At 38.4% G+C, this 24,972-nt stretch overlaps 3 protein-coding genes across 8 annotated transcripts in view; 1 reads left to right on the forward strand and 2 right to left on the reverse strand.

The window, feature by feature from the left end:
• The window catches only part of PKD2L2 (polycystin 2 like 2, transient receptor potential cation channel), a 50,411-nt gene extending 47,525 nt beyond the window's left edge, over nt 1-2,886 (reverse strand). For 3 of the 4 annotated variants that reach the window (XM_030828709.1, XM_030828713.1, XM_003266426.2), the window contains exons 1-2: nt 2,802-2,866; nt 1,768-1,869 (exon numbers count right to left, since the gene is read on the reverse strand). In XM_030828709.1, coding sequence (XP_030684569.1) covers nt 1,768-1,869; nt 2,802-2,832 — 133 coding nt within the window. In that variant the 5' untranslated portion in view covers nt 2,833-2,866. Of the gene's footprint in view, nt 1-1,767; nt 1,870-2,801 lie in introns of all 4 variants that reach the window. The other variant, XM_030828714.1, reaches the window with a different exon arrangement.
• Nucleotides 2,887-2,969: 83 nt separating this feature from the next.
• KLHL3 (kelch like family member 3) overlaps nt 2,970-24,972 on the forward strand; it is a 273,160-nt gene continuing 251,157 nt past the window's right edge. Inside the window, exon 1 of the mRNA XM_030828726.1 lies at nt 2,970-3,176. The gene's annotated coding sequence lies outside the window, so the exon portion shown is untranslated. The remainder of the gene's footprint in view (nt 3,177-24,972) is intronic.
• On the reverse strand, nt 4,484-24,789 carry MYOT (myotilin). Of its 3 annotated transcripts, XM_012504875.2 has the most exons (11): nt 24,694-24,781; nt 22,124-22,208; nt 21,642-21,772; nt 16,626-16,800; nt 15,013-15,114; nt 11,768-11,817; nt 10,529-10,661; nt 9,053-9,260; nt 6,116-6,281; nt 5,337-5,470; nt 4,488-5,122 (listed from the first exon to the last, which is right to left on the reverse strand). In XM_012504875.2, exons 3-11 carry the CDS (start codon nt 21,650-21,652, stop codon nt 4,950-4,952), a joined length of 1,152 nt encoding a protein of 383 aa, XP_012360329.1. In that variant the 5' UTR covers nt 21,653-21,772; nt 22,124-22,208; nt 24,694-24,781; the 3' UTR covers nt 4,488-4,949. The 3 variants fall into 3 exon arrangements, with proteins under 3 accessions (XP_003266471.1, XP_012360329.1, XP_003266472.1); XM_003266423.3 differs by having other exon boundaries at nt 4,484-5,122; nt 21,642-22,208; XM_003266424.3 differs by lacking the exon at nt 21,642-21,772 and having other exon boundaries at nt 24,694-24,789.

Consider the following 24,972-nt stretch of genomic DNA (forward strand, 5'->3'; position numbering starts at 1 on the left):
TTAGTAGAGACAGGGTTTCACCGTGGTCTCGATCTCCTGACCTCGTGATCTGCCCGCCTCGGCCTCCCAAAGTGCTGGGATTACAAGCGTGAGCCACCGTGCCTGGCCAATAAATAATTTTATCTTTACAAAAATGAGGACACATTATACACACCATTCTGCAAGTTGACTTTTTCTCTACATGAGAGTAAGGCAATATAGTATGGTGAATGGTTAAGGTTACATGGACTTTGAATTCAGACACATAAGGGTGTGAGTCCCATCACAGGGATAGTATCTCTTACCTCCTAGTTTTGTTGTGAGAAGTGAGATGATGTACACAGAACATTTTAAACTGTGTTTTGGTACATGATGAGTTTTTAAAAATATTAACTAGTGGCGGGGCGTGGTGTAGCACCTGTAATCCCAGCACTTTGGGAGGCCGAGGTGGGTGGATCACCTGGGATCAGGAGTTCCAGACCAGCCTGATCAACAGGGTGAAACCCCTGTCTCTACTAAAAAAATACAAAATTAGCCGGGCACGGTGGCGCAGGCCTGTAATCCCAGCTACTCCTGAGGCTGAGGCAGGAGAATTGCTTGAACTCAGGAGGTGGAGGTTGCAGTGAGCCACTGTACTCCAGCCCGGGTGACAGAGCGAGACTGTCTCAAAAAAAAAAAAAGAAAAAAAAAGAAAAAAAATCACATTATAAATGGAAATTCAGGTTGCTTTATTAAAAAAAGTGTTCTTTAAACATCTCTGAATAATGGGATTATAAATGATCTTTTTACTTACATTTTTACGTTTTCCAAATGTTCTGTAGTAAGCATGTAGTTTTCATAAGTAAGCTTTTATAAAGCAGTCTAAGATATCTTAATTTATAAAGTTGCCTACAGTTATCTTTTTTTTTTTTTCCTTGGGACAGGGTCTCAGCCTGTCACCCAGGCTGAAGTGCAGTTGTTGCAATCACAGTTCACTGCAGCCTCGACCTCCTGTGCTCAAGCAATCTTCCACCTCAGCCTTCCCAGTAGCTAGGACTACAGGAGTGTGCCACCACACCTGGCTAATTTTATAGTTGTCTTTTCAATGAAGAGCAGACTCAAACTCACCCCTACAACATCAATTAATTACTTAATTGCTATACAACTGCCAGTGTGTAGCACATACCAACATGAGATAAATGCTGCCAGTGAGCTTTCATCTACTGTATGTTGGGTGCCATCAAGACAAATGCTCTTTAATACTCCTCTTTGCATATTAAGCCAATGCTATTGACCCACAGGTAGGAGGAATGCAGGTTGAGATGTTCTCCTAGTCCTCCTTAATTATTTGCGTTGACTCAGCACAAACATATTTTTTTAACTGCAATAGGTCAGTGAAAAGAACCAAGCTAATGGCAGACACCAAGACGAACTTTGGCCTCATTTGTACTTTATGAAACTCAGCTGATGTGTCTATATGACTCTAAACAAAATCAAATTGCAGTTGCCAACCCAAGGGTTCAAGACAGAACTGCCAAATGAAAGGAATAATTATAATTCAATCAATATTGACTATGGAAGCTTCTTACATTTGCGATGTAAAATTTTGCCCCTTAAGAACTGAAAATAGTCAATTTCTAAATGAAATGAATCCAAATGAATTTAAGATTATGTTTAAATGGTGTCACTGTATTTTGAGTTTTAGTAGCCTGACAGCCTATGGTTTTGAAGTTTGTATGTTTTATTTTTCATCTCCACATTTTAACTTCTTAGTTCAAACAAACAGCATCTTCATATCTGTGTACTTACATATACATAGGTTTATTAAAAAAATAAAGTAGAGTAACAATTCCTGAAGTGTGGTTGTAATTTCTACTTCCTTTCTGTAATGCAGCTTATGTTTCGAAGCCCCTGTGAGATATAAGACAAAATTTTTCTTTACATTATTATGTAATTTATGTTTATAAGTGACAATAATGGAAAAACCACAGCCACTTTTAGTCCTTACACTGCGGGGAGGAAAGCTCCAATAGCTTCTGGCTATTTTTCAATTCTTAGTTTTACAAGGCAGGGATAATTTTTTTACTATATACTATTAATAACAGATTTTTTTTTGAGACGGAGTCTAGCTCTGTCTCCAGGCTGGACTGCAACCTCCGCCTCCCGGGTTCAAGCGATTCTCCTGCCTCAGCCTCCCGAGTAGCTGGGACTACAGGCGCGCGCCACCATGCACGGCTAGTTTTTGTATTTTTAGTAGAGATGGGGTTTCACAGGATGGTCTCGATCTCTTGACCTCGTCATCCGCCCGCCTCGGCCTCCCAAAGTGTTGGGATTACAGGCGTGAGCCACTGCGCCCGGCCACTAACAGATTTTATATTATGATGTCTTCTCGCCAGTCTTAAGATGAAAAAGCAAAATACGAAACAAGCAAAACCTCTCATCTGTCCTAACCGTTTTCTCCACCCTCAATACAGCTTCCTAGGAAGGCTGGTTTCTGCTGGAGGGGGGAAAAACACCCCGGCTTGAATTCTGTCAAGGTCACGACTCCCCAGATCAACCAAAGACTTTAGAGACCGGCCTAGCGACGGTCACTCGACAGCAGGTGACAATGCCCAGCTCGAGCCTCCGGCAAGAGGCGAGCGCCACCTCATTCAGGGATTCAGTTTTTCCGTCTGTGCAACGGGACCATCTGTCCCTCTCCGCTTCTCCAGGGGAGGCTGTGAGGGCTAAAGGTATCGGCAGTCACAATTCTCAAATGAATTTGGGGCCGCAGAATTCCTTTCACGGTGTCTGGAACTGCCAAATCGCCCCTGTCCCTCCCACTCCTTAAGAAGACCCCTCACCGCCTCGGTGCCACCTTGACGCCTCAGCCATGGCGGACCTGCACTACCCGCCCGTTCATTCGCCTGGGGCCGCGGCGCTTGCGCGCTAGTCTCGCGGTGCGCGCCGCCCGGCTCTGACGCCTGCGCGAGCCCCCAGCTCCTCCAGGGCTGCGAGCTACTCGACGAGTCGTCAGCGCGGCTGCGCTGCAGGAGCCGGGGAGGCCCTTCGCCCGAGGCGGGCTGCGGGCTGCGGGGGTCTGGTGCGGAGGGCCAACTTCTGGGAATAACCTGGCTGTGGGCTTAAAAATCGTAGTTATTCATTATCACGGGCTTCTCTTTCTCGAATACCTTTAACATTTATCGCCTTGTTAGTCTCCACATCCACCTCCGTGAAAGGTAGGTATTTTTGTCCTCATTTTAGGCCTGAAGAAACCGAGAAGCTAAGAAATGAAGTAATTCACTGGAAGTTGGGGCCAAGTCTGTTGGATGCCCAAGCCCAAATTCCTAACCGTGACCCCACGCTGCTGCTGCTGCTGCTGCTGCTGCTACTTGCAGAAACTGGTTATTAACCGAGAGCTGTTGCTGGAAGTAGCTTCCACTCCCCTGCCCCCCGATGTAAAAATAGATGAAAAACTCTGCAGTGATTATGTGAAAGGGCAGGCCAACACAGGAGTCCTGGGGCCCAGACCCACATCCGACCCAGAAGCTTTGCAAAGATGAGAAGGTTGGTAAACCAGCTATAGAAAAGGCCAAACTAATTTGGCTGTAAATTAAGGCAGCCAAAAGCCCTCCAGGATGTAAGACCAGGACGGATTCTGGTGTTGATAAAAAGGAAAATAAAATGGAATCCAGTCCAAAGGCCTCAGGGAAACCTGCAAAGAAAACCACTCAACAGTTTTGAAAGTAAAAGATAAAGCCACTTTTGTTATTTCCCTGAAAGAGATGTAGACTGCTGTCGATAAATGCTGTTTTATGTGTAGATAAAAAGCAAAACTGGGCCACACAGTAGTGAGGCTCAAAAACTACCATTGATGAGAGGAACAGGAGAGGCCTCGCAAAAGGCTGACAGCCAGTGAACTAGAGGCCCGAGAGGAAAAAAAGCTTTAGAATAGTTTTAACAAAAGGATTTGAGCTTTCCTGAACTGGGACTCTCAGCTGTTCACAAAATTATGCTTTCTAAAGTAACAGATTATCTGAAATTGAAATTATTAGAGGAAAAACACCCATATATAGGTATTCAAATTTACATAATGATTATTTTTTTTTAGAGATGGAGTCTTACTGTATTTCCCAGTCTGGCCTCAAACTCCTGATCTTAAGGGATCCCCAGCTCAACCTCTCCCAGCAGCTGGGACTACAGGGCTGTCAAATTTACATTAACTGTGAGAATTAAGCAGGTAACCTCTAGAGACTATTCTTATTCCTTTGAGCATAACAGACTGAAAAATCCTTAAGAATTAGAAACCTATTTGGTTAAAACAAAATCACAAATTCAGTAGATTCAGTCATGACTTAAGTTATTGTGATTGCCTTTGAACTGCAAACCATGGAAAGTCTAGCTTAGTTTCTAGAGGAATTGGCTGAGCTGTAAGTGAGCTTCACACTGTTCTAGAATATAACATTGCTTTTGGAACTTGTTATTCATAGGTTTTGCTGAATGGAGTTTTATTTTACAGATCTAGACTTTTGTGAAGAGGAGACAGTCCGTTTTAAATATTTGAATTTTATTCTCTTTTGACATAAAACTGTGGAACACTCAGATAATCTATACCATGTTAGTATTCCTACAAGAGAAAACGGGTAAAACAGTATTTAGAAAGCAGTACCAGTAAACGTTATTACAAGCATTAGATGTGTTTAAAAAGTTGATACTAATTTATAACCTGTAATTGTTAAATGTGCATGACTTAAATGTTAAAATCCTGTATTTTAAGATAGTCTTCTACAGTTACAAATCCATATACCCAGATTTCCTGTAGGCTTCACAAATGGGAGGGGTACATAGAATGTGCAAGAGTCAAAGGATAAATAATATTATAAATATATATTAACTATATTACCTAATTAAAACCATAATCTGTTAATACAGCTATGGATTAATTTCAAAAAAATGTAATCAAATATATTACTAATGGTGTAGTTGGCTGTTTTCCAATGTTGGTAAAGTTATTAAAGTTCTTCACTTTCATAGAGTCCAGATTGAGCTGCCAAACGCTGAAATTCTCCTTCTGGGTTAAAAGCTTGTTTTACATTCAAACCTTTCCCATTAAGTGCTAAATATTTGCTGAATGTTGGTCGAACCCGTAACTGCTTAGGAGCTGGAAGAGTTTGATTTGGACGTGCTGAAATAGATCACATAAAAGTTGGTTCAGAAAACCTGTTTTAACCAAATTGGTCACACTAGGTATTTATTATCAGACAGGAAAAGAAAAAAGAACCAAAACTGATTATATATGGGAAAATCTCTCAAATTTTACACTCTGGTGGGAATTGCATTTCTTATTAAATCTTCCTAGTTAAATCCCTTGTAATATTTTGGTTAATAGTATGACATACCCGTAACGTCTAATCTTGTGTTACATGTGGTCACTCCAGCTTCATTAACTGCTGACACAGTATACCACCCAGCATCTTTCTTGTTTACGTCTTTTATCAGTAAAGTAACTCTTCCAGTGTTATCTTGATATAAGCTGAAAAAAAAATTTTTAAGAAATGAAAGTACAGGAATTATTTCTGTGAAGTGGATGTCTCTGACCTACAGTCAGACTAGGAAGAAAAAAACATTTGAAAATTCCAAAGCTGTATCTATTTATTGCCAAATAGCTATTGGTTTTCTTGAATTAAACATCCTCCCTTGGGTGCTGTCTCCCTCTGCTCTTCAATCTGTCCCCTAATGGTCCCTGTCATTCACTCCGGTGTGTCTGTGTTTGTATTTATGGTATAGGGGAATGGAGGGGTCCTGACCTGTTCTCTTATCTGTCTCCTACCTCCTCCTTTGTTTAATAAAGGCTGAAGCTTTTTGTAAAGAAAAAAAAGAAAAGAAAACATCCCCCTTTAATCTTGTTTATGTTGTTTATTTCCTTGAGCCATCTTTCATCATCGTTGATAAAAAGATAAATCCTAGTCTACTTTATGCCTTACATTTCTGATTAGTGGAATCTGGCTTACTGAAGTTTTCTTATATTTTTATCTAATATATATTTTATTACATTATTCTTTAGTGTTTTAAAAACTAGACAAATTGAGATAAATGCATGCCATTTATAATGCATGTTAAAAAGTATAACTGGATTCACCCAAATAAACTATAGTAAGTCTAGAAATACATATCCTACCTTATTCGGTCAGTGTTGAATTGTACCATTTCATTATTTCTTTTCCAGAAAAGCTTTGGTGGAGGTATAGCCGAGATCTGGCATTCTAGTTTCACTGAATCTCCCTCTAAAACTTTTTTGCTCTGTGGTTTGTAGATAAACATTGGTGCTCTTTTATGTTCTTTTGCTATATATTAATACAAAAATTCAAGTATTTGAAATATTATAAAAAAGGTATTAAATCAAACCAAGGTATTATGAAATTTGTACGTTGATATTAAAATGTTAAAAAGCAACAGCAACAGAATTAGAAACTTTTAGTTAAAAAGACATGCAATACTATTTTATTATACCATTCAGAATTCTAAACTCTAATGTAATGATTCATTGAATTGATAATCAGATAATTATATTTCATTCAAACTGAAGTCATATTTATTTATTTTTTTTTGAGACGGAGTCTCGCTCTTTTGCCCAGGCTGGAGGGCAGTGGCACGATCTTGGCTCACTGTAACCTCTGCCTCCCAGGTTCAAGGAATTCTCCTGCCACAGCCTCCTGAATAGCTGGGATTACAGGCGTGCGCCACACCCAACTAATTTTTGTATTTTTTTTAGTGGACACAGGGTTTTGCCATGTTAGCCAGGCTGATCTCTAACTCCTGGCCTCAAGTGATCTGCCCACCTCAGCCTCCTAAAGTGTTGGGATTACAGTCATGAGCCACAGTGCCTGGCCCAAATTTAAGTTATATTCTTTATCATCTCATCTACAGGGAGGCAGCATGAGTGATGGAAAGAGTATCAGACAACTTGGGTTCAAATTACCTATTGGCTCCATGAGCCATGCCAAATTGGTAAAATTTTGTTTAGTTTCTCTGAGTCTCAGTTTTATCTATTGTTTTTTTTTAAAAAAAAAATGCAGATAGTAGTGACTGTTGTGTCTACCACACAAAATAATTGTAAGGAACAAATGAGATAATAAACGAAGAGATACTTTGTAAACTGTGAAGGAATGTGGGAATATCAGTAATTATTATGACCTTATTTTCAGCTACCTGATGGGAGAGAGGAAACTATAGTTCAGTACCATAACCCTGGTTTTTCTGAAGGAGAAATGAGATTAAACAGATGGCAGCCAAGATCTCTTTCAGCTCTACTATTGTAGTATTTCTGAAGCCATTGGTACAAATAGGATTTGCCTAAACTTTAATCACTTAAATTGTATGTGTTTTTGAAAATTTCCAGCTGACTATTTTTTCCCTGAGATTGAGGCCCTTTGATATATTATAGAATAATCTTAAAGATTTTGTATTGATCTGGGTAGAATATAAACTCAAGAAAATAGTTTATCCTTTAACCTGATCAAACTTTTGTATAATAAACAGTGAATTATAGCAAAATATCTCTTATGCAATATACAATGACTTAAAGTATTAAAAATGTGGTATGGGTTGAGTATCCATTATCTGAAATGCTTGGGACCAGAAGTGTTTTGGATTTCTGATTTTTTTTTTTATTTTAGAATATTAGCGTTATACTAGTTGAGCATCCTTAACCTGAAAATCCAGAATGCGCTAATGAACACTTCCTTTGTGTGTCATGTCGATTTTGGAGCATCTTAAAGATTTCAGATTTTTGGATTAGGGATACTCAACTTGTATATTTAAAGCACTTAAAGTATAAAATTTAAAAACCACACACTAGTTTTATAAGAACTGCTCTACTTAAGACAGATTTGAGACATAAACGTAGCCCTACCTGTTTTCTAAAGCAAGTAGGCCTGTTTTGGTTATAATTAGACATTAGCTTCCTAGTAAAAAGGACATAGTCTAAGGCTAAAAGTTGATATTTACTCTTGATTTTTTAAGAAATTTTTTTAAACAAGGTCTCACTGTGTCACCCAGGCCGGAGTACAGTGGTGCAATCATAGCTCACTGTAACCTCAAACTCCAGGCTCAAGTTATCCTCCTGCCTTAGCCTCTCTAGTAGCTGGGACTATAGGTGTGCACCACTATGCCCAGCTAATTATTTTTTGTAGAGACAAAGATCTTGCTATTTATTACCCTGGCTGGTCTCAAACTCCTTGGCTCAAGTGATCCTTCCACCTTGGCGCCTCTTTTTTTTTTTTTAATTAATTAATTAATTTATTTTTTTTGAGACGGAGTCTCGCTCTGTCGCCCAGGCTGGAGTGCAGTGGTGCAATCTCGGCTCACTGCAAGCTCCGCCTCCCAGGTTCACGCCATTCTCCTGCCTCAGCCTCTCTGAGTAGCTGAGACTACAGGCGCCCGCCACCACGCCCGGCTAGTTTTTTGTATTTTTAGTAGAGACGGGGTTTCGCCCGTGGTCTCGATCTCCTGACCTCGTGATCCGCCCACCTCGGCCTCCCAAAGTGCTGGGATTACAAGCGTGAGCCACCGTGCCCGGCCATTGGCGCCTCTTAAAGTGTTGGGATTGCAGGCCTGAGTTACTATACCCAGCCTACTCTTCACTTTTAAACTATGTATTTAACGTTTGACAGATTATGATAATTCTGTAATATTATGAGTCAGATTGGTTATTTGTATTATCCTCATTTTGGAAAAACAAAGACTAGAGAAATGATTAGACTAAGATTTTCATTTTGAGACTCTATAGTTACATCTAGAAATGCTTATGCTTCCTTATTTGGTTTGTCTAAAATTGTATGATTTATTTTCTCTCCAGAAAAGCTTTGGTGATAGATCTGTCATTCTAGTTTCACTGACTTTCCTTTACATATCTATATATATATGTGTGTGTATATGTGTGTGTATATATATATATTTTTTTCCTGTGGTTTGTGGATAAAAATGGACATTCCAATAGATTGTGTAGACATTAACCTTAAATATGAAGTCTGCTGGGCTTTTCTTTTAAAATTCTTTCTTTTTTTCAATACTTCTGGATTTTAAGGAATTTTCGAGGGTCTCTTTGGAGGCTTACCAAGGACATCCAGCTGCACAGTGAAGGTGGCTTCTCCTGCTCTATTCTTGGCAACACATGCATAAGCCCCTGCGTCTGAAGCTCTGACTACTTCAAAGATGAGTGAATGAAAACCCTTCTCAGACACTATCATTTTGTGCAAATCATCTGATTGAACCGGTCTTCCATTTAGATACCATGACACATCAGGAGCTGGCAGTCCGCTCACCTAGAAAGAAAAACACAAGGAGATGGCAGAATTTTAAAGTATTGCATCACTGAAACCTATTTGTCCATATATGAATTTAAACAGTTCCCGTATCTGAGTGGGTTTGTGATTGAAATGCAAAGCAAGAGCTCAAAAGGTATTTATAATTTTTTAAACAAAACATTGGAATTAAGGTCCTTGAAATATAGTATTTTTAGACTGTCTCAAACCATAACTCTTTTACATGCAACCTCGGTCTCTTTATGAACTCTTAATTACTATATTTAGAACATTAATTTATGTTACATTGGTTTCCATAAGGAATATAGAAGTCATATTGCTTTTCTGGCTAAACGTGACTGCAAATGAAGTCCCAGAGGCACATATATATGAGGCTTACTGATCTAATGAGTAATTTTCTAAAACAGAGTGTTCTTGAGCTATAGTTTGGCATATAAATGGCAATTTGTTTAGTGTTTTTACATAAACTGTTAACAATGGAATCCAAAGCTTTAACACTAACGAGTTCATAAGGAATCTGTAAAAAAATTTTTATAAGGAAAAGTTCTCCAAAATAAGGATAATAAAAATATAACCTCTTCTAAAGAGCTTTTCTAGTCTGAGGGACTCTTTTAGGCCAAGAGAAAGCAGGGTGGCTTGAATTTCTTGATAGGAGAATTGGAGAGACACTATACTTTAAGGCTGGGCACAGTGGCTCACGCCTGTAATCCCAGCACTTTGGGAAGCCAAGGTGAGTGGATCGCCTTGAACCCAGGAGTTCTAGGCTAGCTGGGCATGGTGGCACGCGTCTGTAGTTTCAGCTACTAGGGAGGCTGAGGTGGGATGATGGCTTGAGCCTGGGAGACAGGTTGCAGTGAGCTGAGATTGTGCCATTGCACTCCAGCCTGGGTGACAGAGCAAGACCCTGTCTCAAAAAAAAAAAAAAAGGCATTATACTTTTAAAATTATATTGTTCTGATAGCTTCACTTATAAAAGTATTTATTAGGTATACGTGTTTACTCAATCCTCATAATTTTTTGGGGTATTTGTTATCCCATTTTACAGATGATGAGACAAAAGCACAGAGAGGTTAAATGACTTGTCTAAGGTTGCTTAGCTGGAAGATGGCAGAGCCAGAATTCAAACCCACATCAGTTTGACTTCAGAATTTGTGTTCTCGTCCATTGTACGTACTGCTTTGCAAGCTATGAAGTAGGAAAAGGACATTTTTCAAAACTTAGTATCCCATTGTTAATTTTCCCCCAGTACTTTTGAACTCTTCTCTTACTTTGAAGTCCATTCTGCAGAATCTTCCTTCATCAATCGACATGTTCTCTGGCACTTGAATGAAACGTGGTGGGTAAAATTTCTCCTGGATTGCATCCTGATCATTCACATTTCCCCTTGAGGATGATCTACTTCTACAAGAATATTTTGGTAACAACTATGCGTAAGTATTATCATTGCTTTTCATTTTGCACAAATATAATTTAGCCATCAATTTTTTTTTCGATGGAGTTTCACTCTTGTTGCCCAGGCTGGAGTACAGTGGCCCAGTCTCAGCTCACTCAGGAGGCTAAGGCAGGAGAATCACTTGAACCCGGGAGGCGGAGGTTGCAGTGAGCCGAGATCGCGTCGCTGTGCTCCAGCCTAGATGACAGAGTGAGAGTCTTTCTTAAAAATAAATAAATAAATAAAAATATCCAAATTAAGTTTTTGACGTTTTTCTATAGTGGTGGTGTGAACGTGTATATAGTTAATATTCAGAGATGTCGTATTTCAGTTATACCAACCTCTGCCTCTTGGGTTCAAGCGATTCTCCTGCCTCAGCCTCCCGAGTAGCTGGGATTACGACATGTGCTACTATGCCTGGCTAATTTTGTATTTTTAGTAGAGATGGGGTTTCACTATGTTGGTCAGCCTGGTCTTGAACTCCTGACCTCAGGTGATCTACCCACCTCAGCCTTCCAAAGTGCTGGGATTACAGGTGTGAGCCACTGTGTCCAGCCTAGCCATCAAATTTGAAACCACAGAATCTACTGTTTGATCTGATAGTGTAATAACAATGGAGAGAGGCCTTAGGGCTGTATTTACCTGTGGCATATTTGATGACTATTAGAAATGGTAGCAATTTAGAAACATCTGGTACAAATTGTACATCTTAGCTTCTCTTTTACAGTGCCATGAATTGATGAAGAAATGGTCTATTAAAATGCCCAGTACCCAGTGGATTATTCTTACCACCAAAGATTGTATAATTAGAACTAGGTCTCCATTGTCATGAAAAAATTGTTTAATATAGAAGCATGATCCTGGCTTATTTGACCAAAACATTAAAAAGTTCCCCTGTGATAGTTTTGATAATTAACATCAAAATTTTGGTCATCTTCTCATACATTAGAAAATACACATTGTATTTTTTAAAAGGTATAGAGTAGGCTCGAGGGCTTTATAAATATTACATTTTTAAGCTGAAAATATTTTAGATAGGAAAACATACATTTCTTTAAAATTAAAAAATTTTTACCTTACTTGTGATGTAGGAACTTGCAGCCGCGCATGTTCTGAGTTGTGTAGCTTGAAATTAAAACAAAGTAAGAATGTTTACATGCAATTGTTAGCTTGAATGAAGCAGAATTAAGTAGTTATAGTTGAAAGGAACATTCCTATTTTGGCTGTATTTGAACAGCGCTGGTAAGTTCTATATATTCAGCTTTTAAGCACTTAAAGTACAGTGCACTAACGTACTACCACTCTAGCAAGAAGCCCAGAATTAATAGGACTATTCAACAAGTATTATTTATGAAAATTAGCTAGACTTGGAATTGATGGTGGTTCATTTTTCAGATGACTATTTTATGACAAAGGATGATGTGTCTCCCTGGTGCATTTGAAATGGGAGCACAGAGTACAGATTGTCCTTTAGTAAAACAGGAATAGACATGAAGTCACTTGTATTGGCAGTAGCTACAGGGTATTATGCCTGCTGCTCAAAAGTGGCACCAACAGCAGTAAACACATAATAGACTGGAAAATTCTTCTCTTTTTAGCTCGTGGCACAAAATCCTGATGGACTCCACGAAAGGTATGTGTAGAGCTTTGAAAAAGCTTTGTAAAATAGCATTAATTCCTGTTTAATAAAGTTATATTTAAGCAAACATCTTTTAGGATTTATATCCGAACACCAGAAAATTATTTCTATTTGAGAATAAAATCAGGGATTTATGAAAATTATAAGAGAACTAATTGATTAAGTAGTGTGTATTTTGCGTTTCACTGTGCTTAGCACAGTGGGAGATACAAAGTGGAAAATACAGTCCCTACCCAAAGCTGTGTAGGAGCACACAAAATCTGAGTACAAATAATTTGCTTTGGGAATGAATCTATTTAGCTAATGTATTTTGTCATTTTTAAGGCAAAAGTCTTACAACTCTGTAACAATTTTTGGCTAGCCTTAAGGTTCTCTAAGCAAAATACCAAAACAACTGGTCAATTCAGTGATCAAACAAATCAACGAATTTTTTGGTAAAGTAAAAGTAATCCAATTAAAAATAACCAGGCTTGGCACAGTGGCTCACGCCTGTAATCCTAGCACTTTGGGAGGCCGAGGCAGGCGGATCCCGAGATCGAGACCATCCTGGCTAACACGGTGAAACCCCGTCTCTACTAAAAATACAAAAAAAAAAAAAAAAATCCGGGTGTGGTAGCGGGTGCCTGTAGTCCCAGCTGCTCGGGAGGCTGAGGCAGGAGAATGGCATGAACCCGGGAGGCAGAGCTTGCAGTGAGCCGAGATCGCGCCACTGTACTCCAGCCTGGGCGACAGAGCAAGACTCCATCTCAAAAAAAAAAAAAAAAAAAAAAAAAGATCAACCATCATCAGTATAATATTGCTTTGAATAATTCCCGTAATAGTGATGAGTTTGTGTCTCATTTTTGCTATAATCTTCCATACCAAGTGCAGAGCCCAACATACAAGTAGGTTCTCCATGTAAATTAGTTGAATGAACGAATTCATGAACTGTTTGGTAGCCAAAAATAAATTTAAGTTCTCTTTTCAGTTTCTAGTTCTTGCTCTGGTAGACCCTCTTCCATCCTTTTTAGTAGGTGTAGTTGCATTAAACAGAACCAAAAACTTAATTTCAAAGGCCAGGTGTGGTGGCTCATGCCTGTAATCCCAGCATTTTGGGAGGCTGAGGTAGGCGGATCACTTGAGCTCAGGAGTTTGAGACCAGCCTGGGTAACACGGTGAAATCACCATCTCTGCTAGAAAATACAAAAATTAGCCAGCACAGTGTGTGCACCTATAGTCCCATCTATTTGGGAGTCTGAGGCACGAGAATCACTTGAACTTGGGAGGTAGAGGTTGGAAAAAAACTGAATTTCAGTTTTCTACATTTGGAAGCTAGGAATACTTGTGTTCCTGGTTTAATCTCTTTGGCTCCCAGTTTCTTGTGGACTTTTTGGAGGGAATGAAAGGTAACTACGAAGGAAGAAAGAGTGCTAACGTTCAGTCTACCTGTCCAACCGAACATTTTTCTTTTTTCTTTTTTTTTGTTTGAGATGGAGTCTCTCTCTCTCTCTCACCCAGGCTGGAGTGCAGTGGTGCGATTTTGGCTCACTGCAACTTCCATCTTAGGGGTTCAAGTGATTCTTCTGCCTCAGCCTCCTGAGTAGCTGGGACTACAGGCATGGGCCACCACACCCAGCTAATTTTCGTATTTTTAGTAGAGACTGGGTTTCACCATGTTGGCCAGGTTCCCCTCGATCTCTTGACCTCGTGATCCACCCACCTCGGCCTCCCAAAGTGCTGAGATTACAGGCATGAGCCACTGTGCCTAGCCACCAATTGTACATTTTTCTTTGGGGTTACGTTTACTTGTTAAAATCAAGTTGAGGCCAGGCGTGGTGGCTCATGCTTGTAATCCTAGCACTTTTGGAGGCCAAGGCATTCCAGCCTGGCCAACACGGTGAAACCCCATCTCTACTAAAAATACAAAAATTAGCTGGGCCTGATGGTGTGCGCCTGTAATCCCAGCTACTTGAGAGGCTGAGGCAGGAGAATCACTTGAACCGGGGAGGTGGAGTTTGCAGTGAGCTGAGATTGTGCCACTGCACTCCAGCCTGCCTGGGTGACAGAGCAAGACTGTCTCAAAAAAAAAAAAAAAAAAAAAAAAAAAATCGATCAGGTGCAAACCTGTGGGATATGCCACCATAAAGTTAATCCCTTCTTGGAAAGGATATGTTTGTTAATCTTAGAACAATTACTCATGAGGGGTTTTTTTTGGTTTTCAGAAAGCATTTTTTGAAAACAGGAATATAACAAAAGGAATTGGATGTTTCATTAGTACCACAAGTATATTTTAAAACATTGAAATGTTAAACAGCTTATGAGAAAGGTTATAATTACTTTCATTTATAATCTTAATTTCTGTCCTATTGGAGGTTCACAACCCATATATTCCCTGTCCGTGTAGACACTAGAGAGAGTCCTAGGTCTAACTGATCCATAAATGTCCTGATAAAAAATAATGCCATTAGACTTCTTGTGTTTTGATTTTGTGACATTGTGTATCCAGGTATTAGAACTACCAGAAAATGGGGTAAAATGTGGTAAAATTATATATATATGTTTATCATGGCCTCTTTATGTATCCAATGGTGGATGGAACTGACCGACTTTTATTTCAGATGCTATTTGTAAGCATTTAGAAAAGCAGACATTTAAAAATCGCACAGAATAAAAATACTCCACTTAAGAGCATTTTAATTTACCTGCGAGTCTTGTGCACCACTGTCATCCTGAGCTTGAAACACGGCAGCTGCATTCTGTGGTCCTAGCAATCTGCGAGCCATCTTCTCTTCATATGTTAGACGCTTTAGAGAATTTATTGAGACAGTAATTAGATTTAATAAAAGATGTTTGTACAGGTTTACCTTAAAACCACTACTATAGGTCAGAACTTCAAAGAAGCTTAGTGCTAGCTATTGAATGATAGATTCTATGTTTTTTTTTTTTTTTTGGAGATGGAGTCTTACTCCGTCTCCCAGGCTGGAGTGCAGTGGCACGATCTCGGCTCCCTGCAACCTCCTGCCTCCTGGGTTCATGCCATTTTCCTGCCTCAGCCTCCTGAGTAGCTGGGACTACAGGTGCCTGCCACTATGCCCAGCTAATTTTTTGTATTTTTAGTAGAGACTGGGTTTCACCGTGTTAGCCAGGATGGTCTTGATCTCTTGACCTTGTGATCCACCCGCCTTGGCCTCCCCAAGTGCTGGGATTATAGGCGTGAGCCACTGCGCTCGGCTGATTCTATTTTTTTTTTTTTTAAGTCTTTTCTTCCATTCAAAGCATTTTCCTTCTGTTCTAGTACCATTTCCCTCACTTGCAGTAAAGGTTCACATAGGCTTTCTTTTTGCTCCTATGACAGGCAAGCATAATCGCTCTTAAATAAAGATCTCCTAAGTAAAGGGAAATTCAACCCTTTCCTCCGTTGTTCTGCATGTTCCAGTCAGCTTTGTTTTTGAATATAATACTTCATGTGCTCACATTCAGAAGTAATTTTTATTTAATTTTAATTAAATGATTTTTGAGACAGAGCCTCACTCTGTCACCCAGGCTGGAGTGCAGTGGCACAATCTTGGCTCATGGCAACCTACGCCTCCTGGGTTCAAGCAATTCTCCTTTCTCAGCCTCCTAAGTAGCTGGAACTACAGGCGCATGCCACCCCACCTGGCTAATTTTTTATTTTTAGTAGAGATGGGGTTTCACCATATTGGTCAGGCTGTTCTCAAACTCCTAACCTTAGTGATCTACCTGCCTTGGCCTCCCAAAGTGCTGGGATTACAGACATGAGCCACTGCACCCAGCCAGAAGTAACTTTTATTAAATGAGCACTGAATATTTGATTGTACTAACTTCTGATTGAGAGCAGTCCAACTGATAGGCTAAATGTATTTGTATTAAAGGCATATAGTACTGTTTAAAGATAAGTTACTAATATAATATACACAATAAGGACTACATAATAAGAATTATAGCAATGATTACCTGTCAATATTATACATCAAAGTACACTAAGTTGACTTGACAGTAATTCCTAATAGTTATTTGGGCATCAGACGTATTTTATGAGAGGGTAATATTTAGTAACAGAAAAATTTCATTGAACCATTCGGATACATTTTTCATTTGCTTCATTCTTTTACTATTGTAAACCAAGAGGTGTTTCATGCAGAGAGAAATGGAATAGGGCCCAAATATTCCTTCTTTTTATATAATCTTATTCCTTGCTGATATATGGACCTAGATCTGTGAGACAGAACTTCCTTATTAAAATTAGCTTTTATAGTTTAATTGGCCTTTTGTACAAAATAGACATCTTGCCCACTTGATTTCCATTATGAAGAAGGGTGTCCTTGCATTTCAGCTTTCTTTCCAAATCTTGAATCAAAGCTTCTTTTGATCCTTGTATTTCATGATCAGGAGTTCTTGGTGTGGGCTTAGCATTTGCAGTTTGGGATGGCTTAGCATTTACAGGTTGGCCAGCTGAGAATTGTTGATAGCTTTAAAAAGGAAAAAGAAAAGATTTTTAAAAAGAAGGTCTTGGCCTCATTTTGCAAGTTACCTTTAGATATGTTGAGTTTACCACTTAGTACTACTAGTATTATTAAAAACAAATTGCCCTAATAACAGTCAAGAAATATTTGATAAGAATGGTTACTATCTTTTTTTTTTTCCTTTTGGCAAATGGAAATTAAGGGTCAGGAGGAAGAATTTAGAATAGACATAAGGAGGATGTCCTTCCTTGAAGATCTTCCCTAAGGAATGTGAGAGTAAGTCTAGTTAATGGCAGCTTGAGAGCTCTTCCAATCTTATGACCAATTTCTTTAACAAAATTTTTTTTAGATTCTGGGAGTACATGTGCAGGTTTGTTACATGGGTATATTGTATGATGCTGGGGTTTGGCCTTCTAATGATTCTGTCACCCAAGAGGTGAACATAGTACGTGATAGGTAGTTTTTGAACCCCTTTCCACCTCCTTCTCCGCTTTCTGCTTTTGGGATCTCCAGTGTTTATTGTTTTCATCTTTGTGTTCATATGTACCCAATGTTTAGCTCCCACTTATAAATGAGAACATGCTCTATTTTATTTTCTGTTTCTGTGTTAGTTTGCTTAGAATAATGGCCTCAAGCTGCATCCGTGTTGCTGCAAAGGACATAATTTTGTTCTTTATTACAGCTACGATGACCGAATTTCTTGTTTGATTTATGGGTAGATATTAAGTGGTGGTGTGCTGGAGCTGGTTCATATCGGCTGATTTTTAGCATCTTTTCCCAGCTTCCTGTGATTTCATGTTGTAGTTTGAAATTGGTTGTGGTGGAAGTATTTACACCAGGGAAATCGGTAAATATCACAAATAATGGCTCTTTCTTCCAATGATTGTTAGACATTTACCAGCACACCACTGGCTTTTAGTGAATAATCTTTTGCTTTGAATGGAGTCTACTGTTTACACAGTCATTGACTTTCCTGTAATTTCCAATTCCTATGAATTTCATATTCTAGGAAATCCAAGTATGGCACTATATAACAGCAAATAAATTCTAAAGTAATGACAGTTTCTTCAATACTGCTGAAGTGATTTTTAGAGAAAGAATGGGATGATTTGAGGAAGGAGAAAGAAATGTAAACTGGAAAAAAAGCAAATAAAGTCTTTATTTCAAATTTTGATCCTAAATTTTTTCTAGGATGTCCTTGCCCCTCCCGTATTTCCCTTGTTGATTCTGATAGAGGATAGGGTGGTATTTAGAGAGTCCCGTATTTTTAGATCTGTTAGGTAGCTTACATGTATCACAGTGCTTTATTCAGTTTTTACCTAGTTTATCCATTTAGAGCCCTGCAGGGGCTAATCTTTATTTTTAATTTTTATTTATTTTTTTGAGATGGAGTCCCGCTCTGTCGCCCAGGCTGGAGTGCAGTGGCGCAATCTCGGCTCACTGCAACCTCTGCCTCCCGGGTTCAGGTGATTCTCCTGTCTCAGCCTCCCAAGTAGCTGGGATTACAGGCACCCGCCACCATGCTCGGCTAATTTTTGTATTTTTAATAGAGACGGGGTTTTGCTATGTTGGCCAGGCTGGTCTCAAACTGCTGACCTCTGGTAATCTGCCTGCCTGGGCCTCCCAAAGTGCTGGGATTACAGGCTTGAGCCACCGCACCCGGCCTGCAGGGACTAATCTTTATTAATCTATTTAATGTGAGGAAACTAGCCACTGCCCTCAATGAGTGTTTTACCATTATTACGATAAATGTTTTCTGGCTATCCAGACGAGACAATCTTGGTCTCTTCTCTGAAATGATCCTTTCCAAATATTCTCAAGGATCATTAAAAGGACTTGTGAGCTAAGTAGAAATATATTTCTTCCAAGTAGGGCCAGAGTTTTAATTTTTACTGGCTTTGGGGACTTGGTTAGTAATCATTAGATTGTAAACATTCTGGAGAAAAAATATGTCTTATTTCTTATCATTATATCATTTATATCCATGAACACAGCATGGGTATAGGAGATACTATCAGTTGAGTGAATGAGTGATTTTCATAGTATTCAGGACACTCTATTGAAAGCTAATGATACACATTTCCTCTCCTGACATTTCAGGTCTTAAGATCTTCATGGTTGTCTATATAAATCTTTAAAGCCTGATTTATTCAGTTAATAGCCAAACAAAATGTTTTTTAAAATAGCGATTTTTTTTTTTTAAAGATTGAATTCCTAGATCAAAGTGGCAAAAATCTCTTTGGCCTTATAGATCTCATATTTTTTCAATTGTATGGAATTATAATAGCCCACTTTTTTTTTTTTGAGACGGAGTTTCATTCTAGTTGTCCAGGCTGGAGTGCAATGGCATGGACTTGGCTCACTGCAACCTCTGCCTCTGTCTGTCTCCCGGGTTCAAGTGATTCTCATGCCTCAGCCTCCCAAGTAGCTGGGATTACAGGCGCCTGCCACAACACCCTGCTAATTTTTTTGGTTGTTTTTAAGTAGAGACAGGGTTTCACCATGTTGGCCAGGCTGGTCTCAAACTCCTGACTTCGGGTGATCCGTCCACCTTGGCCTCCCAAAGTGCTGGGATTACAGGTGTGAGCCACATCTGGCCTAGCCTACTGTTTTTTTTTTAATGCTAGCTTATCATCTTTATAAGTCACACATTTGTTAACGTGAATTAGCATTAAATAATTGTTTTTAGACTTGTTATATCTGGGAAATTCTAAATATATCTGAGAAATCCTGAAGGATTATCAAAACCAATCCTGAGAATCACTGATGTATATGTAACCTCAGTCACTTTGTTCACTGAATACTCTCATTATTCCCAGTTTAGGTGGGCTAAGTGTTAACGACTTGATAAATGTTCCCATTTACAAACTAATAGTACGTTTGCACACTGCTTTGATAGGTCCTTTCTCTATCATTAATTACCTAACTCTTTAATATTGCTACAGACCAGAAAATTGAAGCACTGGGTAGGTAAAGTGCTTGCTGAATTTCACATAGCAAGTTTTTTGGAAGGAATAATTGAGTTCCCCTCAATTTTCAGTCTGTGGTTTGATCAACTGGGTAAAATGTTTGCTTAAGAGCTTCCTATTGATGAAAATCTAAATAAAGCTTTCAGACTTCTCTGGGTCAGAATCCAAGGGATTATTTTGGAAGTCAAGGCAAACTGGAGCCCATCAAAACAATGAGGGAGTTGTGCACAAATGTTCAAAGGGCCAGGGCTTTCCACTCTGTACAGCTGGACACAAAATGGGTATCAAGTAGCTATGGGAAGATTAAAGAGTTATCTGTGGTTGCTGAAAATGGAACAGCTGAAGTGGATCTTTCATCTCTGGTTTGGGGACCTCCTAGGCTTTATTTCTTATTATGTTTTTGCCTTTCTTTCTCTTTTCTTAAGTGTTTGATAACTTCCTTTTCTGGGCAGTAATTTGAAATATGATTGAAAGACTTTACCAAGAAAAACAAAAAATTCTTTTAGATTTTAAAATGCTAATATAGGAAATATGGAAATAATAGAAAGCTAGATGGAAAATGATCATCTGGGTAAATGTAACCAAGAAAGATCTATATATTATGGATATAAAGGGAATTTGGGAGGGAAGAGAAAGAAAGGGCTCTCAATTATTAAAAATAACCTTTTAAAATATTAGGTTAAACCTGTGAGAATGCCATTTTTGTAGGTCAAAAACAGTTGACAATCAGCCATTTCAAATGGTTCAACTGAATATCTGTAGGATTCTAACAAATGTTTTTGGTTTTCTGGATTTTTATTTTTTAAAATATTGATAAGGTTTTTTTTGCAAGTTGAATTGCTGTAGGTAGTTCAACTAGATTTCCAAAGTTGTCACCAATAATAGGAGTTTGTAGAAAAATTAGCCTCTAGAGAAGACTGTGAGAAATTAGCAGAGTTGAGTGAATGTATTAGTAAGCCTGCAACAAAACATATTCCATCAGACAATTTTTGGGATGCCTCTGATTTAATTCTCTGATGTTCCAGCCAGCCAAGGAACAGGAAAGCTAATAGCTTTTAGTTTGCATAAGCACAGGGTATTCAGTTCATGTTTTAAAAAAAGCATAACCACCATGTCCTTTTTCATATTAGGTTCTCCTAGGACAGTCTTAGGGTAGTGGAAATAGCACATGTTTGCATAAGGCCTCAGTATTAGTCCCTGTATTTAGATCAACCCAACTAATTTGAACAAGGTGTGGTTTTAATTACCAAATGAAACCTTAAGGTCATAAGCCTTCATCTATTCAGGCCTTCCTTCTTCTGATCACAGTAAGGAAAACGTATACATTCCAGGGTCTGAGTTCCAGATTTTTTTATCGGTTAATTTAAAAATTTTTCAGCCAAGTGGATATTCAGGATTAGAGGGGAAAAGGGATAGGAAGAAAAGACTGAGAAGAAACTTAATAGCTTCTGCTTATGTGAGAGGAAATCCTATCTGAAGAAGAGCAGGCAGGTGTTCATCTTAGCCGAGCCCGGAACCAGAGGAATTAAATTTACAGCATGAGGAGCTTAGCTTAGAACTAAAGGAAAAGTTCATTGTTCTTGGGTATGTGAGAAATTATTTTTTTCAAAGATGGAAAATAATGGGTAAATAATTTTATGGGGTAATAGGTAATTGGATTCAGCACAGCCTGGACACTGGAGAATGGTCAGATGACCTCTTATTGCCAGTACCCTGGTTCAGCATGTTCTAGTAGAACTATGGAATGAGACTGTAAGGTCACATTGCCTTTTTTAGATAGTAAAGAATGAACTGCAGCATACCCCCAAAACTCCTACCCCCTTGCAAACTCCTCAGATATAAGTTCACTGTACATGCGGTATATAAAAATTCACTTACTTGGAATCCATAGCGGAAGGGATTTTACTGCTATTGTAATCAGGCTGTGATGGTAATATGGAGCTGAGGAAGCTGGCTGGGGACTGGTTATAGGTGGTTGTAACCCTTTGGCCTGAGTTGGAGCCAGCAGGCTGCTGGGGAGAAGCAGGGAAAGCAGAGGAGGACATGGTGATGTGAGAGCTCAGTGTTGAGGAGGCAGAAAATCTTTGCTGTGTACACTGGCGGGGCTGGATGATAATGGAAGACTGTTTGGTCTGGCTAGAGAAGCTGGAGGTTTCTGGTCCAGGAGGCTGCAATCTGGAGCCACATGGGTTTTGGGACTGGATGAAGTGTTTTGGACGTTCGTAGTTAAACATGCTTAGTTGGTATATGGAAGATGAAGGCAAGTTATTACTATAATGATTTGTTCCTGGAAGGGTGGGACCCTGAATTTGGGGCCACAAGCCTGGAATTACGGAAGGTTGTAAGGAATCAGAAGCAACCTTGGTCTGCTCTTCCTTGTTAAGATCCTGAGAATACTGTGCTCCTGGCTTTGGTAGAATGAGCTTCTCTTGAAGAATATTGTTCCTTCAAAAGGAGAAAATAATTGTTACAATATTTGCTTAAACAATAACATTGTTTATTTGACGTCTTTCAGATCTTATGTGCTTTTTCTTTTCCTTTCCTTCCTTCCTTTGTGTGTGTGTGTGTGTGTGTATATCTTGCTTGATTGCCCAGGCGATCATAGCTCACTGTAGCTCCTCCAACTCCTGGGCACAAGCGACCCTTCCACTGCACCCTCCAGAGTAAGGACTACACATATAAGCCACCAGGCCTGGCTAATTTTTCTTTTCTTTTTTCTTTCTTCTTCTTTTTTTTTTTTTTTTCAATAGAGACAGGGTTTCACTATGTTGCCTAAACTGGTCTTAAACTCCTAGCTGCAAGCAATCCTCCCACCTCAGCCTCCCTTGGTGCTGGGGTTACAGGTATGAGCCACTGTACCCAGCCGAGCGGATTGCTTTTTAACCTTACAATTCATTGCTTCTTTTTCTCTCCTTGATTCCACATTGACCATATTACTAAACTAGATTTTAATTAAGGAGTGACTGTGTGTATATGTTTGTGTAGAATATATGTTACAGGCTGCATTCCAGAGCCACTTATACATTTTTCTGTTTTTATTATGTGTTTTTAAACAGAATCATACGTTATAATTCTGTTATTTTTAGATTATACTTCATAGTTGTTGGTCTTGATGTTCTTTTAATTATTTAGAGTTTTACTTTTTATTATTTGTTTAGTATATATTTTAGACAAATTTTGTTTTTTGGTCTTTTTTTTTCTTTTTTTTTTTGCCACACCTTTGGAGATCTCAGACTAATTTTGAAATTGCTTTAGCTCTTTTACTTTTTCTTTTCAAATGGCAAACAGGAAGCATAGAAGTAAATAAGACACATATGAAACTAGTCTATACCTTACCAAGGAAAGACAGGTGCCATTCCTCCTACTTAGCTCTGTAGTAGGCCTCCTGCCTTCCTACAGTACATCCTCATTTTTTCGTAGATGAAAATTTGCCATGAAAATCAACCTTGAAGGATTATATTTGTCTCTGATTTTTTTTCCATTAGTATGGTAAACCTAAGCGGGACTGTATATAGACGTTACACACAAAGACTAGCCATATAAATTGTTTTAACACTAATCCTGTTTTCATTGAAAATATATCAGATAAATTGATTCAAAATACATTTGCCTATTTTGTTTCATATAGTATAAGCCAATACTGAGATAATGACAAATCAAACTTTTAACTGAAAAATTAACCAAATTGTTTGTCATCATTGAAACGAAGTCTTGTAATTATTTTAGTAACAGTCTTGGATAAAATGTTAATAAAACTTATCCAGACCAAACAGTTTCATCCTAAATAATAGGATACTTTCAAAAAATAGTATTTCAAAGTTGCCTATGTAGAGTTAAATTAAAACTAGCAATTTTAGGAAAAAATGGAAATGTAATTCAACTAAACAGCCAAGAGAAAGACGCTATTGAGAAAGAATACTTAAAAAGTTAAATATTCCTTAATTTCAAGTTTATGAACACAAATACATTAAACTAGAATGCATTTTAGAAATGAACTACTTTAGGCATTTAAATTGTTGGGGAAAAACATCCTGAAGGAGGGCCTTGAGTAGATCTAAAAAAAAAAAAAAGTCTATTTCAAGGCAAGTAGTTTTGTAGTTATCGGTTTATTCAGTCTGTTGCAGGATTGAATCCAGAGTTTGATTCCTAAATTTCTTTCTGGGCAGGTACATTATTGAGACTCATTTCAGATAGCAAGGAATAAACCACTTATGAAATAGTAGATATTTTCCAAAAACAGTTCTCTTTTTTCTTTACATATATTTTCAGCATGTCAACTGTCTTGTACATGTTGATATTGACCTACATTGTTAATAATTAGCGATATTTTTAAAAGCCCAATTAAAATATGTTATTTCATAAGTTTCATTTTATCCATGTGTCAACAAAATTTTATACAGACTTTTACACAGGTAATCCTTTATTTTCTTTATGTTTGTAGTTACTGTTCAACGATTTAATTCCATAATAGATTCTGTTATATGACAGTGTCATTTTATTCCAAATAATGTTAAATGAATTTCAAAGATTTTTATAAATAAAGTACTATTCAGTCTCCTGTTTTAAAAATCTTAACATTTTTTTCCTGTCTGTCTCTAATATAGCATAGACTTGCACAGAAGACTGATAGAGGAGATGTTGCGTTCATAAGACATCACAATTACATCAGATCAAGTGTCCCTTTTCAAGGAAAAATGGTGATTTAAAAATAATGACACACAGCTATCTTTCCTTCTGTCATTTGTATGATGCCTTCCAGTCTCAATGAAATGAATGAGTCGCTTTCTCTTTAAATTTTTGTGTAATACCATTATAATGTTGTGGCTTTCAAACTTTTTATCTGAAAATCATCTTTGTATACACTCATCTGATTTGGATGAAAAACAAAAACAAGACCTTAAAGTGTAGTAGGAATAAAGAAGGGACTTACCCGTAGTTCCAGAGGGTGCCAGCTGGGTTTAACCCACTATTGAAGGGAAGGAAGAGGCATCTCCTTCCCTCACAGACTAATCTAGTGGCTCTGTGCTTAGTATTATAGCACCACTGACTTTTATCAGCTGCCAAACAGTGACATCTGATGTGCTTGCCTGTCCATCTACTTATGCTGGCATGTCAAAGTAAGAGTCCACAATCTAAACAATATCTCAGATGTCTTAGTGATATTTAAGGAGTGGGATTACATGAGTTTCTCTTGCAAGCCTCTTTATTT

Source organism: Nomascus leucogenys, chromosome 2, assembly GCF_006542625.1.
Source record: "Nomascus leucogenys isolate Asia chromosome 2, Asia_NLE_v1, whole genome shotgun sequence".
In the NCBI taxonomy this organism is placed as follows: domain Eukaryota; kingdom Metazoa; phylum Chordata; class Mammalia; order Primates; family Hylobatidae; genus Nomascus; species Nomascus leucogenys.

Excerpts from the sequence above, each read along its gene's own strand:
- MYOT (XM_003266423.3), bottom strand. The coding sequence starts at position 21,997 with ATGTTTAACTACGAACGTCCAAAACACTTCATCCAGTCCCAAAACCCA. Across the intron at positions 16,801-21,641 it reads CCTTCCGCTATGGATTCCAA|CTATCAACAATTCTCAGCTG; the intron begins GTAAGTGAATTT and ends TCCTTTTTAAAG. Across the intron at positions 11,818-15,012 it reads GTGGTGCACAAGACTCGCAG|CTACACAACTCAGAACATGC; the intron begins GTAAATTAAAAT and ends TTTAATTTCAAG.